The sequence below is a fragment of the Pomacea canaliculata genome, linkage group LG3 (genome assembly GCF_003073045.1).
Source record: "Pomacea canaliculata isolate SZHN2017 linkage group LG3, ASM307304v1, whole genome shotgun sequence".
NCBI classification, from domain to species: Eukaryota; Metazoa; Mollusca; class Gastropoda; order Architaenioglossa; family Ampullariidae; genus Pomacea; species Pomacea canaliculata.
This window is the reverse complement of record NC_037592.1, coordinates 10,242,832-10,258,152: the sequence shown is the minus strand read 5'-3', so window position 1 is coordinate 10,258,152 and position 15,321 is coordinate 10,242,832. Positions and strand designations below refer to the sequence as shown.

The 15,321-nt window shown below is 36.7% G+C and overlaps 1 protein-coding gene across 1 annotated transcript; it reads left to right on the top strand.

Moving 5' to 3' along the window:
- The first annotated feature begins 1 nt into the window (after nucleotide 1).
- On the top strand, nucleotides 2–15,002 carry LOC112560598 (vacuolar protein sorting-associated protein 26B-like). The gene is given in 10 exon segments (XM_025232530.1): nucleotides 2–19; nucleotides 462–575; nucleotides 577–606; nucleotides 898–973; nucleotides 4,018–4,174; nucleotides 4,592–4,756; nucleotides 5,423–5,529; nucleotides 6,744–6,812; nucleotides 8,269–8,411; nucleotides 8,709–15,002. Coding segments are annotated over 10 exon segments (1,020 nt in total). The 5' UTR covers nucleotides 2–16; the 3' UTR covers nucleotides 8,865–15,002.
- The last annotated feature ends 319 nt before the right edge of the window (nucleotides 15,003–15,321 follow it).

Genomic DNA, 15,321 nt, shown 5'->3' with positions numbered 1-15,321 from the left:
AGGGACACAAGCCAGAATGGTAGTGTGCATTCATTCTTGTTTGTCATTTTCCTTTAGTAGCTGATATTGTTTTTACTTTATTTTATGCATTCGTTTATATTCTGCCAACATCTTTATATATAAGCTTTTTGACGTTTGTCAGCAAACATGTATATTTTGGTAAAGGGGTGTTCTTCTCGCTGAAGTCATGTGACATCAACAAATTCAGTATAAATTTGGCTCAGCTTTTTGATCACTCTGTTATTACAGACTAATTTGTATCAGGGTTGAAGCACTATTCATATATGCAACACAAATATCGTTCTCTCAGAATCACCTGCGTTTAATAAATCGTCAGCTTCTTCTGAGTAAATCATCGTCCACAGCGCTTACGTCAAATACCAAAAGTGAAACAAAATGAGAGCTGTACTTTATGACAATCTTGCGTGTGACATACGGCTCGTTTTTTCTTTTCTTTCCAGAGTTTCTTCGGCTTTGGGCAGAGCGCTGAAGTGGATATTGTATTAGATGGCCAAGAGACCAGAAAGACGGCTGAAATTAAGACGGAAGATGGCAAAAAGGAACGCTACTATCTCTTACTTTGATGGAGAAACAGTTTCAGGGAAGGTGAGAGATAACGCACATGATTATCGTCAACAAGTTAAAAATTCTCAGGGAAACAGTTTGAGGCTGGGCGTCCTTATCACCATACACACAGCATCTCCCACTCTCTATTCCCTTTATTGTTTTACTGTTAATAATATTGACAGTTCCTCGTGACCATTTTTGGCCAACATTTCCCATTAGCCATTAAGCTTGTGATGCTAATTTTTCTTAATTCTGATATCTTACAGCCATTTCTCTTACACAGTGGGCTTTCAGGTATATTAATTATGCTTGCAATCTCCATGTTGGCAGGTCAATATCACACTTAAGAAACCTGGAAGCAAGTTGGAACATCAAGGAATCAAAATTGAATTCATTGGTCAGATAGGTAAGGATTCTTTATAAATACCCTCTATCATTATCCCTCTTTTAAATCCAGTTCTTGGAAAACATGTTACAATCTCATTTAACAAAATTAGAGGTTAGTTTGTGATAGACTGTTACTAAAATGTTTGCCTTGTTTAAAAAAAAGCTCATAATAATAATAGGATTTGTATAGCACATTTCCCCACACACAGGCAAGGTTGATGCATTTCACAAGAGACCAGGGGCAATTGGGAAAGTGGCATTGGGGTGTAAATGTCACAAACAAGCACAATATCTGTGAACAAACATGTACTGCTTAGCACTACAAGAACATAAAGGAACGCAGAGATAGGAATGTTATAGGTATTTTCGAAAGAAATATGTTTTAAATCCAGATCGGAAGATCCGGATGTACCGACTCCGCTCTGTGGAGAGACAGAGTCAGGACATTCTAAATACTGGGGCTGGAAAAAAAGAAAGAGCAACACCAGACGTCTCCAGTTTGATATGTGGAATAGAGAGAAATCCGGCATAGTCTGAGCAAACTAACCTGTGAGGCTTGTATAGAAACACAAGCTCAGACAGTTTGGGACAAGGCCATAAACAACACAACAGCAAAGCATGTCAATCTTTAATTCGATGCAAACTCGAACTGGCAACCAGTGGAGATAGCGCAGAAGTGGTGTAGCATGGTCGACCTTCTTCTTACGGGATACAATGTGGGCAGCATTGTTCTGAACTCTCTGGAGCTGGTCAAGATGGAGCGTGGCCAGAAAGATATTAACAGAGAGTTACAATAGTCAAGCCTGGATAACACAAATGCCGACTTAAGCTGCTTTGTGAAGGCAACAGAGAGGAGATATCTGATGTAGCTGATCCTGTGCAGTTCGAGAAAGATAGATTTGCAAACTGAACTTACGTGGTGCTCAAAGAACAATGAGGTGTTGAAAATATTTCTGATATTTCTCCCAGAATCTATGGAGGATGCTAAATTAGCGACCATTTATGAACATGCAGATGGGGAGAAAATGTCAGCAATAATCTCACTGGTTGCTTTAAGCATGTGACAATGCTACTGACATGGTACTTTTCTATCAGCCACCTTAAATGCTGTGCCTTGAAAGGTTTGATGTTAGTGAGAATGGCTTACTGTCACTTGAGGTAAACACAATAAAGACTCAGCAGCCAAGCAAGACAATAGGATATTTTTTGTTTTTAAGGACCAAAAGGCTGTGTTCACAAGACAGAAAATGCACAGTCTGATTCATCAAACATTCTGTTGCCTCCCAAATCCAGATATGCTCAGAATCTGTGTATATTTATTGTTAAAGCACCAGAGCAGATACTGGAACAATTAAGATAGCTTCAGTGCCTTGGAGACTTTATTTTTCTAGAGGTAGTCCAATCAAAGAACTGACCCCACATACACCATGTAATGCTAGAAAAGATGGTGCAGATGAACTTTTGTGGATTGCCATTTTGTTCTGTGTGTGCATGAAAAACAAGCATAAAGATTTAATTAGAAAAGTCAAAATAACTAAGTACTGAGTGCATGATGTTTTACCAATAAACAATCTAGTAATAGATTATTACAGAACATGCTAATAGTGGAGTTTGCATCAGCTGTGAAACAGTTGCTGTGTGTTCTAGCCTGTGCAGCTGGGAATGCAACATACCTGCTGATTAGTTCAACTAGCTTGGAAAGATGTTCTCTTTACTTCTATTGCTTCTAAAAATTGCATTTATAGAATATATATAAATATATGTATATGGTAATCAAATTCATATCAGTTACTTTAAGCATGTTAGATTACAGCTACTAATAAAAAACTGTTGTGACTTTCGATGAGGATGCTTTGCGAAAAAGATACCTAATATAGAGTATAAAGAGAGTTTTGAAAGTATGGGAAAATTAGAAACATTTATCCTTAACAGAAAAGTTATGAAATTTTGTTAGTTTTGTCTATTATTTTATAAAATAATAATAAATACAAAATTTGTAAAGTGCATACTCACGCTTCTAAGAAGCATGCTCTTGGTGCCTAAGAACAAGGAGACATGGACAGCATACAAAGGAGAGGAAAACAAGCAGCATATAAACTATGAAAGAATAATTAACAGTACTAATGATGAATAAAAACAAATAGAGAAAACCCCAAAAGAAACCAAATAACAAGATCTGAGTACCTTCAGTAGATTTTCCCTCATGTACACACATAAAGATAAAAATATAGATATACTTTAATTTGTAGGTGTTTGGAGTCATGGGTTATGGAATGAAGGTATTACAAAATTCCTTCTTTCCAGCATAATAGAAAGAAAATTGGTCAGTTTCCTTACCAAGACCCCTTCAGTCACAATTTTGGTGGATTTTTTTTAGCAAGTCTTAATAAGGAGATTCAACTGTTCTGATTTCTATGGGACAGTATTGTGTCAGCAGTACTGATTTTTACAGGACAGTATTGTGTCAGAGCAAGCTTCAAAGCAGCAGTGATTTGCAAAAGATGGTGACAGCTGGTTTACAAGCAGCAGGAGAATTTGTGTTAGTCTGGTGGAAGGGATAATTTGTACTTCACGTCACATCGTGTATTAGGCTTCATGTCTGTGCTTGCCATTGACTTGAGCTTTTATGGCTGTTTGTGGCAGGTAATAGCCCAAGGTTTATCTGTGACTAATGTTGACGGATTGTGCATGGCATCAACTTGAAAAAACAAATCAACACAACAAATTTCTCCTTAGTTCTACTAAAACAGTTTTTCTTGCAGCCATTTCCCTGCAAGTAAAATATATATACACAACAACAATAGAGAAAGAATAAGAGCACAATGATTTTGCCTTAGTTTCAATTTGCCTTTTGGGGGGATCTTAATGCTTTTGTCTTTGTTGATAATCTGTTTTGGCATGCAGCACTCAAGCTATATTGGAAGTAGTAAATTTAGCCATAAAGTAGGGTGGACAAGATGATGTTAAGCTAACATTGATCTGTCAGTTTTAATTATTTATAAATGTTTCATTGTAAAGTAAATAAGCACAATAATGCATACAATAAAATTGTTTGTGTTTTAGAGTTATACTATGACAGAGGAAACCACCATGAATTTACATCTCTTGTAAAAGAACTGGCTCGTCCAGGAGAACTAACCCACAACGCTAGCTATAATTTTGAATTCTTGCAAGTTGAAAAGCCGTATGAATCCTACACTGGAGCTAATGTTCGTTTACGGTAAGTTTATAGACTTCTTTTCTTAATAAACAGTATTTTTAAAATTTACATTTCCTGTAGTGTATTTAGCACAGAGTATATGTTCTGATAAGAATGTAAATATACCTAATCAGCATTTTTTTATAGCCACAGATGATGCTGGATGCTTCTTGACATAAATATATTTAGTGTAGTCACTGTCTACTTTAAAAATGGGGGTTTTATTCATAAAAAGTAGTCGGGCACTTACACTTATAAAATAACAGTTCATCATTATGTTATGATTGGTGTTGAAATGTATTTGTTGAAGTCAGTGAATCCCAACGTAGAAGCTGTGTAATGTTTGCTTTGGTATTGAAGCTGAATACTAATAAAGACCCTCAGTTGTGGATGTGTTCATTTGGACTAACATGCAGAGGTGTTCTCCTTTGGTAACAGGTATTTCCTTCGTGTCACGATTGTGAAGCGGCTGACAGATGTGGTGAAAGAACAGGACATCATTGTGCACACATTATCTTCGTACCCTGAAATGAACAATAGCATTAAAATGGAGGTTGGCATTGAAGATTGCCTTCATATAGAGTTTGAATACAACAAGTCAAAGTGAGTACTTATGTAGAAGATAGAAGTTGGAAGCTTGTCTTCTCTCTCAATCTCTCTCACTCACCTCACATGCGCCTTTTTTTTTTTTTTTGTTAAATGAAGAAGGGGATGAAAAGAGTTGGTGCCTGCTTGTATTTGGTCTGTTGTCTTTGCATATATTGAGAATATTCGGATGTGAAAATGCATTGAGACGGAGAAAACATCAACAGAAAAAATAGTTTAAACTAAACAATATTGTACCGTTGTACAATTTATATTTGTAGTACCACCATCCTGCAGGAAAACGGCTTTGCACAGTCACCAATACTCCTGAGAAGTGTGGGATCAATACATTATAACATTGTAATAAACATCTGTAAGTTTACTTGCACATACACGCTGATACGCATATTTTTGTCTTATCTCCCAAAAAAAAAATATTGTGAAGAGTTCAGAAAACTTCTACCTGACAGGCTCGGCTTACAGCTCATAAGGCAAGACTGGGGCTAAAAAGTTTCTTCAGTTGGATTTGTTGCCTGTGATTTCCATCTTGGGGGAGTTTGCTGATTTTTCTTCTGTGTGGTTTAAGAGTGTTTCTCAGCACACCATCTTGTTTGCTCTTCATGTTTCACTTTGTTTACATTGTACATATAAAGATACATCCTCTCTTGCTGCCTTGCTGGCTAGATACCACCTAAAGGATGTGATAGTGGGAAAGATTTACTTCCTATTGGTTCGCATCAAAATTCGCTATATGGAACTCGCCATAGTGAGACGTGAAACTACAGGGGCAGGTAACTATGGTCTTTGTGCTGTTTGCTGTTCCATTTTGAGTGTATTTTTGGTCACAACTCACCGTTGTGCATGTCATGTCAGCTGTGTGGGCATGCTTTTTTTCATTTATTTTGGATCCCTCAGAGATGATGTTTTGCAACAAAGGAAGAAGGAATAGCACCAGATTTTTGTCAGCTTTCTTTGTCCACGTGTCTTTCATTGTGCATTGCTTTTCATTTTTGTCAAAATTTTGCCTGATTTGAGTGATTTGTCCTTGTCACTAGCTACCTTCATCCGGTAAGTTGGCAGATTTGATGTTCTGTAGTCGCACAAAGACAAGCTCAGAATTGAGTCGCCTTCGTCTGTGCACATTGTGTGTATTTAGTCATAGAATGTAAACTGAGTTGCTTGTTTTCTTTTGGTTTTATTTTGTGCATGTGGATTTACTGGATGTTGTGGAGATGTTTTGTATGACTTGCAGATATCATCTAAAGGATGTAATAGTTGGCAAGATTTATTTCCTCTTGGTGCGCATTAAGATCAAGCATATGGAGCTACAAGGTCATAAAGAGAGAAACTACAGGAACAGGTATTTTTCTTAAAATTGTGGTAGGAGTGGGTGGGACACTGTCTTATGGCTGCATTTGCCAGGGTTTGTTTATTGAATCAGTCATTAGTATGGCGCAGTTACTGTGTAGTACAGTCTTGTTGTCACTATACTTGACAGTTTCGATGGTACATATGACAAATTGTGATTATCCTTTTTTTCCGTACAGCATGCTTTAGAGGTGTGAGTGATCCACCTGTGGTGTTATTGCCTTGCCTTCACTTAGCTTTTTGTTTTGTGAATGGTTGCTATACTTTTGTTTTCTTGTGCTGGCTTTGATGTGCAGATTAAGTGTCCAGTAAAGGGCTACCTGTAACATGCAGCAAGAGTAAATGGTGGCCCTGAGTATCTAAAATGCTACATATTTGCTTGCTTAGAGATTGAACTTCTTAACCTTGTGCCCATAACTGAGCATTTGCTGACATAGATTCATTGAGGCATCTTTCCATAACATGCCATTTGATTTAGGAGTTAAATTAATTTCTTAAGGCATGGGCACTTCATTTGACATATTTCTGTTTTTTCACATCTGAGTGTCATTATTAATATCATAACATGCAGTGCAGCTTATCAGAAGCTAGATGAAGCAATGTTTATTTGAGAGACATCTGTTTTGTGTCCTTACAGGGCCTAACACATTCAACGAGAATGAGACAATAGCCAAATATGAGATCATGGATGGTGCCCCAGTCAGAGGTCAGACATATTGAAAAGAGGGGGTGGTTTGACACTCCCAATAATAATCAGGATAAAGCTATGCATGAAATATTCATAGTCCTTACAGGTCAGGAAAAACTTAAAAATAATCATCAGTCCTGGGAAAGGTTAGGGTTAGAAATTCATTAAAAATCAAGGAAAAGAAAATGCTAACAATGATATTTTGCTAATTTTTTTTAAAGTGCTGAAGTGTAAATTTGTCTAAGTGATAATGCAGGTAGTTTTAAATTAGTAGGATATTGACATAAATGCTGAATAGTTCCCCCTGCAGATTTGAATATTTTTCACTGCGCCGGCATATTGTCTTCACTGTACATTGATGATGCCATTAAGGCCAGCATATTTCAGTCAGCTGTGGTAACAAAATGCTTAAGTCATTATGCCAAGGCTGCAAGTAGTGCAAAATGACAAAACAAGTTTAAGAGTCTTTGCAGCAAGGAAAGAAGCTATCAAGAATGGGTATTAATTCAGTGCAGTCAAGTAAAAAGCAAAGATTGTTTAATGATCTGTGGGATTACTGCAAAAGTTTGCTGAAGAATGTAAAGTTTGAGACTAGGGAAGGAGGGGCATTTAGACAGGTAGTGTGGAAGTTAAAAGCTAATGGTTCTCTTGGTTTTTTTAACTGGCATTGAAACAACCATCCAAATGAAAACTGTTAAAATAGTATGAGTGGATTGGCTGTCAAAGAGGAGTATGGAATTAGAATAAATGTATGTTTGACAAATTTATATTTACCCCATGCACACTATTGATAGTGACAAGTAATGAAGGATAATGGCATATAAAATATAAGAAGGATATCTGGGTATCTAATTTCATGTACATCTTGTGTTGATATTATTTTTCACTGTATTCTGCTTTATATCAAATATATATGAAAAAGAAACAATGAAATTGATGAAAATACTGAAATTCTGTAGTAATCACTGACGAATCTCCACAGGTTATTTGTTTTACTGAGATCACGAGCACACTGTATGACTAAAAGAAGAATAGAGTTGGAGGGAAAAGTCAGGAATGGGTAGTAGTACAGACCATGAGTATTCAGCTTCATGATATACATATATAGACAGACACATACTTTTACAAATTTATTAGTTATCATTTTTATACACTAAGAAATTGTCATGAAATAATACATACGATAATGGTTCTTGTAGACAAAATAAGTTGCTTGGGTTTTATATAGCATTTAAAATTTCAGAAAGCAGTCACTGTCAGAAATACTGCTTAATTTATTTCCTACATTAAATGAACATTTAATCACCAGTAGTCTTTTTTTTTTTTTTAATCTTTCTTTGTGATTTGTGTATTGTTAACTCATTCAATATGGGTGTGTCAATGAAATTGAGCTACAGCTACGAAGACATTCGCATTCGCGAGTGCAAACTGTTTGGGATGAATTAAAAATGCATATAATCTGGTCTGTGTCCAGGTGAATCTATTCCTATTCGATTGTTCCTGAGTGGCTACGAGTTGACACCATCCATGCGTGACATCAACAAAAAGTTTTCAGTGCGGTATTACCTCAACCTTGTTCTCGTGGATGAGGAGGAGAGGCGCTACTTCAAACAGCAGGTAAAAAGAACATAGGTGACCTTTTTTTCTGTACACCATCTAAAATCGTAGCTTTTCTTCCAGCTGTGATTAATTTTCAGTTTTCGGCCTTTTCGATTTTTGGCATGTTACAAAGCAGATGAACAGGAGACCTGTTCTGACAGAATAATAATGTATTCTTTTCACACTCCATTCACCTATTCTTCCAGTTTTGGACACTTCTCATGGACCTAGTGTATTTTAAAATTGTATTCAATAAATTTTACTTTGGCGGATGAGGATAAGCACATCCTACATGCTCAGCATACTTTGCTGCAGGAGATCATTATCTTCCGCAAAGCTGACAAGGCACGCAAGAACTACCAGGCAGCCATGAGCCATCATCAGCCAACCAATCCTCCCAATATGGCTGCTGTTGCATCAGCAAAAGAGGATAGTGCTGAAGATAACAGTGCTGCTGCAGGTGATAACTGACAGGACTGTTCTTCACCATCATCAGTGTGATCAAAGAGTTTAGAGCATGGAAAAGCAGCTTGCATTAGGCTGGGTTGATGTTACATCTGAGAACAATCACGAGTGCAGAGTGTTGGCTGCGTGACTTAAATCTGTGCGTAAGCGTGCTTGAATGAGGAAAGCAAGGTACGAGGGAAAAGCTAGGACATTACGAAGATCAGAGAAAGCCTGAAAGATATATATGTGAATGAGTGGCCCTTAATTTTTTCTTCTATGTCTGTACCTTACAGACTCAAGGGCTGCCTGTTCGTCTGCCTGAATAAGCAGTTTTATTGAAGCCACTGTGTGCTGTATTGTCAGTTGGTCAGAGATGCATGGATGTGTGTGCTCTTGTAATTTCTTGTTTTGTGTGACTGAACCTTACATTGATTATTCCATGAGAATGTTAATTAGTTGGGAACTTACATGCAAATCAGTTTGTACCCTGCTGGGTTTTGTAGTTACATGCAAGCCTCTTGTTTTGTTGTTAACTAGTCACATCTGGTTTCTGAACATGGCATGGTGCAGATCATTCTCCTTAGAATTTTGAGGCATTTAAAGATAAAATAGGAAACACTGTCACTTGTAGTCTTGGCTATAAAAGTATGCTCATGTGTTTGACCACAAGTGTCTGAGATACTAGTAGCATAGAATGTAATAAAAAAAATTATTTTGGTTCTGTGCCAGCAAAAAGGTGTATTTTACAAGATATTTTGTGCTACAGCTGGTGCAGGCCTTTAAAATTAGGCAACTTAATGTTTGGTGTGTAGTTTGCTTAATTTACTGCATGGTTCTTTTCTGTTTCATTTTGTTTCCTTGTCTATTCTTAATCTACTTGTTATTTTGGTTTCATTTGTATAATGAGAAAGATAAAAATGTTTCAGATATAAAATCATTACAAACATTGATACACAAGACATCCATGATTATTTTTTCAAATTGTATGCACACAGAGTTTACCCACAGCTTTACTGTATTTTCTGTGGGAAATGAAGCAAAATATTGAAATCAATTATTTTTTTTCCCCTTGAAATTGTGTGGATAGATTCATGTCTGTCGCAGTTTGCATCTTTGCTAACTTAAGCTTACCACTGTCAGCAGCTGGCACAATAAGCCAGAACAGAAAAACAAACATTTCTCACTCTGATGTGTCCATTGTGGATGGAACAAGCCGGCTTGCTTTGTAAAAGAGCTTGCATTCCTATATACACTTGCTCGAACAAAGAAAATTAATTGATTAATTTTACAACAGGTGTATTTTTTTTAAATCGTTCATCTTTTACAGGTATCTCCATCAAAAACAAAATATCATTTCCTTAAATGTCTTTCTAAATTTTGGCTTAATGAGCCAAAAAAATGCAGATTTTTCAGTACAGAATATAAAAAATTTATTTGCTGATTGCCGAGTCATTCTACATAGGGTAAACATTGAGGATGTGTATATATAGACACCATTTTATTAGCATGTGACACCTTATAATGTATACCTGGGGGAGAAGACAGTGTTGAGCTAGGAGGAGCAATAACACTTAAATAATATATTTACATCAAAGTAGGAAGTGACTTCTCTCTGAAACGACCTTGAACAGTCTGGGAGTCATAAACATTTTCAATTGAAGCCTTTATTTTCAGGTGTTTCTCGTTGATATAGCCTTAGTTGCTGACATGGCATACAATTCAACCTTTCAAGTGTTTCACTCCATGTTGCTTTGGTGACACACCACACCTTTTATCTTTAAGTAGCCTTTCGTGATTATCATACATTTTGTTTACATGGAGTGAGATCGTTTTATGGCTGTGTGCTGTTGTGTATACACTATGTTGTACATACATTCATATAAGAAGTGCATACACATGCTCAAACTTTTTTGTTAGACTTTAGAAGTGTTGAGTGGAAGAAGTCTTAAAGGTTGATTATTGTTTCGGGTTGGACCACAGAGATCCAGACTGCCATGAAATGTGCATGGGCTGGATTCTAGGCTGCATAGCAAAATCTAAGGATGTTGAAAAACTAATCCACAGTACTTCGTCAGCTTCACGTAGTTGAGATTTTTTAACTGGAAGGTAAAGGTTTGAAGAAGTGTCTGTAACAGTTCTCATATGTGCAACTGCATTAGAAAATGGTAAGGATGCTGCATGCTTTAAGAATTAATAATTTTGATATATTTATTATGTAGTATTTTATGTCCCTTTAAGTGCTGTTCTTTGCTTATACCAGGCTTTGCAAGCAGTTCCCCATTACTTTTGTCCTTGTTGTGTAGTGGTGTCTGGTGGCGTCATTGGTTCTGTTCAAGCAGGTAATAAATAAGCTGTTAATCTTTTGTTGAATCTTTTTTTCCTTTCTTGCCAATTGAACATCTTAAAACATCTGCCTACATCTGGCCTGAGAAAAATTATGATAGGGGTTTAGGAGGCGGGGGTGAGGGTCTTTCAAATAAAGAAAGTGACTTGCATCTAGGATACATGGTTTTGTCATCACACCTGCCATGAGTTTGAAAAAGTTTGTTGTAATTTTGTGCAGTGGCTTGCTCACTGGCCTCTCATATTTTTTTTCTATACACTTCTTCTCTTTATTGCTTTTATTAATTCTTTTTTCTGTTGGGGTCACTTTAAACATGATTCTTGTGGTGTCAGCTCTTATCCTTCTAGTGAACCACAGCTCAGGAACTGTCACCTGTATTAGATGCAATATGACCATTGTGATCTTTCAGATGAATCTTAAAACATGCCTTCAAGTACCACAACCATGATGAAGTATGTTGATAGGCCTGCATATACTATGTACCCCTTTGTTGATTTGGCTGTTTTGTTTTATATTTGAGTCTTCATTATCAGTATATTACTTTAAGGAAGCCTTCCTTGCCCATTTTCTTTTCTTCTCCCAGTCCCCTTTCATATTTTTTTGAATATGCGTGAAGAAGATAGTTCTTTGATAGTGAATAGAAGTCAGCTCAGAAAGTTGCCTCAGAAAGACTGAGTTGGTGCTGTTGTAGATGAGCAGAAGCATGCACAGTTCAAGTGCCAAGGTACCTGTTTGAGAGCATCATTGCAGTCAGGGCTGGAGCTGACTTCAGTCTGGGAGGTAGTGGCTGACATGAGTAACAAAGCCTTCAGGCTAGCTTAAACAGTGTCATAGGTTTGGGAGGATAAGTACTACAATAAAAAAAAAAGATTGTGCTTAATAAATCCATTTGAATTCTAGCTTGCACTTATTACGTGGGGTAAAAGCTAGGTCATCTTGAAGGTAGCTCTGCAGTGGATTTGACCCGTCAGAAGAAAACGGATATCAAAAGTTGTTGGTACTATAAACGTCACCATCCAGGATCTTGTCTTTATTTGTGTCCCCAAGACTCATCATCAGACTTTACCTAGGGATTGAGGATTATGACATTTCTGTGGCAGGTTCATCCTTGCTAGGGATGACGCACGAGACAAGGTCAGAGGTGGCTTATAAGATCGATAAGAGGGAGAATGAAGTATCATCAGTTGAAACTAATGTGGATAAAATTATCTTTGAAAGTCCTTATGGCATTAGCATTAGACAAATATAAAGACTTGCATTCAACAGAAGAAAAAAGATGGACAAGTCTCTTTTCCTTAGCATAAATATTTTTGAAAGTGTAAGTTGTTAGAACTTTTCAAGTCAGATTTAAAGGATAACCATTGACAGGCAACGGACATTTAGTTTTGTCAGGGACTGCATTACAACTGTTGCATGTATTTTGAACAGTGCTTCATTAAGGGTGTCATAAAAATCAAATTTAAGGCTACAGGTTTTTTTTTCAGATGAACTGGTGTGCACAGACTTTAAATTTATAAGTAGGTGCTTGTTTTTGTGAGACTGCAGCTGGGGTATATCAAACATGCACAACATCTTGTAGACTTTTAACTTGAAAATCCTTTTTGTATATTGATTCCATGTTCATTCATCAGTGTGGAATTCCCATTAATATTGTTCATGTGTTGATGTTTTAGACTGTATTTGCAAGTTTCATCCTGCTAATTCCTTGTTCAAGCATTTAAAGTGTCCTCATCCTAACCCCCCGCCACCACTTTTTTTTTTAAAGATAATCAAGACATGGTGCAATTTTGTAATAACTTTATTCATAACTCTTTCTTACTATGTAATTATTTTTTTTAATGTTATGTATGGTTTAAATAATTGTCTAAGAAAGGTGGGAAGTGGGTGGATGTTGTGTGCAAGAATCTGACTTGTTTGGTGCTGGGCAAGTCTTACATGACCCAAGCATTTATGGTTAAGTTGTTTATAAATTTCTTTTTTATTTTCACAACTTTAGAACTAGAAAGTAATTTTACTAACCTACCCCAGCAAATCAAGCATGGAAGCTACAGAAAAAAATTTAATACGATCACATTATGTTTTTGTGTGGTAAAGAAACTGAGTGCCTGCCATGCTAGCAAATGCATCGTACTTAGAGGATGTCTATTTTTAGTAGATTTCATGCACTCTACATATTTGACTGTACTTTAGCGTAGTACCATGATAAGTTTCAAGCACCAATCAGTGCAGACACCTTGCATATTACACATTTCTTTCCATATTGCACTTTTTCTGTTGAGATTGATGATGATCAAGTATTAGACAAAATCATTGCTGCAATATTTCACTATGTCTGGCAGTTATTTTTTATGCTTCTTTAGATATCCAGCTCACAACTATGATGTACACTTTTATCTCTTAATTTACAAATTACGTTCCTTGGACTTGGGCAAGAACATTTTCCTATGGCAGGTCACCTTGCCTTTATCTGGAGTTGTGAGCAGCTTGTTGCACCTTTTATATATCTTATAAATGCCGTAGCATGTTGGGATATGTGCATGAGATCTTGTGCATATTTTTCAGTGCATATCCTTTATATACTCTTTGTGAAAAGCTTGTGCCAAAGAATTTCACAGTAATATAAAGAACAACCCAGACATTAACAGTAGATATAATCTTCAGTTTTCATTCTTTAGACATGGTGTACTGGATAGCAAGTCATTGTTGGATGTAATATGAAGTGTATTAACATAAGCATATGTGTAAGGCAAAATAGTGACCGACCAAGAAGTAGGCCTGTTATGGGAGAATGTGCTTTTCAAGCTTCTCATATAACTAAATTGCAATATACAACTGATCAATTTAATACAGCCTCAGTTTGTTATCTTACCTTCACCACTCATTATCTTGCTACTCCCACCTCCGCCACACCCTTTCACCATAATTTATGATTGAAAAGATTTTTCCAGGAGTTACCCCCAGTGATAGATCACATAACCAACTTCCACTACCCAACACACCCTGTTGATGTCACCGCCTTTGTGTTTTGCAGGACAGTTGATACAAGATGTTGGAATTGTAGTTCTGATGAAGTCCTTGATTGCACATTCACTTTTTTATTTAATTTTGTTAAAGTACTACAATTTTGTCAGCACTGTATAGGACAAATAGCTGCATAACATGCAGGCTAAGAACTGGAAAAAACCTTTAGGAAAGATTTTTAACGAAAAAATGTCCGCAATGTAGAACTTTATTCAATGAATGAATGAACATAGTTTCTGGTATTTAGCTTCCCTTTCTGCATTTTCTTATTTGCTGTATCCATTTTCAGAAAGCTTTCATCACATTCTGAAATCTCAAAATGTGTGCCAGAAGACATGACTTGTAGCTGGTGGTATTTAATGTCTAGAAGTAAACAGTGTAGTATCATACGACTTATGACTATTAACGTTCATTAATTCCTTAGCTAGTATTTTCAACTTTTTTCCGTGTTAGCCAAGCTTTTTACAGAAAATGCAAGTGAAACATTGCAGCTGTGTGCACAAGTGGGCATGCACACATCTACAGAGAATCCCTTCACTCAATATTTAGCAGTGGCTAGAAGCTTTTCCCCCCACCCTCATTGTATCATGTGTACATATGGTGAAACGTTGTACAGAGATGTGAGACTGTATATTTATTGCTCACTCTGATGTACATGTACAGTCGACAAGTTGAATAGCAGTTTATTCAGTGCTGAGTGTGCCCTCGAGCACAGTGTTGCAGTCATTAACTACACAGCATTGAATAAATACAACATGAATGCAGCTATGGCTTGTTCTGATAATTGTGAAAGAATGTGTCACGGACCGTCCGCAGACACGCGCATTCTTTCCACAAACCAAAATATCCTGATCGCTTGAGGGTGGGCGTACCTTCTTAGAGGCACAAATAATTATTCAAATTAAATACAATGTCAAATGAAACAAAGGCAAAGTATCAACACTGATAGATTCACTCCTTCATTCGCCACACAAGATATATTACCATTCATCCATCGTACTATTAAAGTTAACAACAAAATCGACTCTCCTAAATTATTGTCACCGATGAAGAACCCAATGTTCGCTCCCGATGAAACATCAACCTCTTATTTAAAGTCTTTGAGACCCTCCCAAG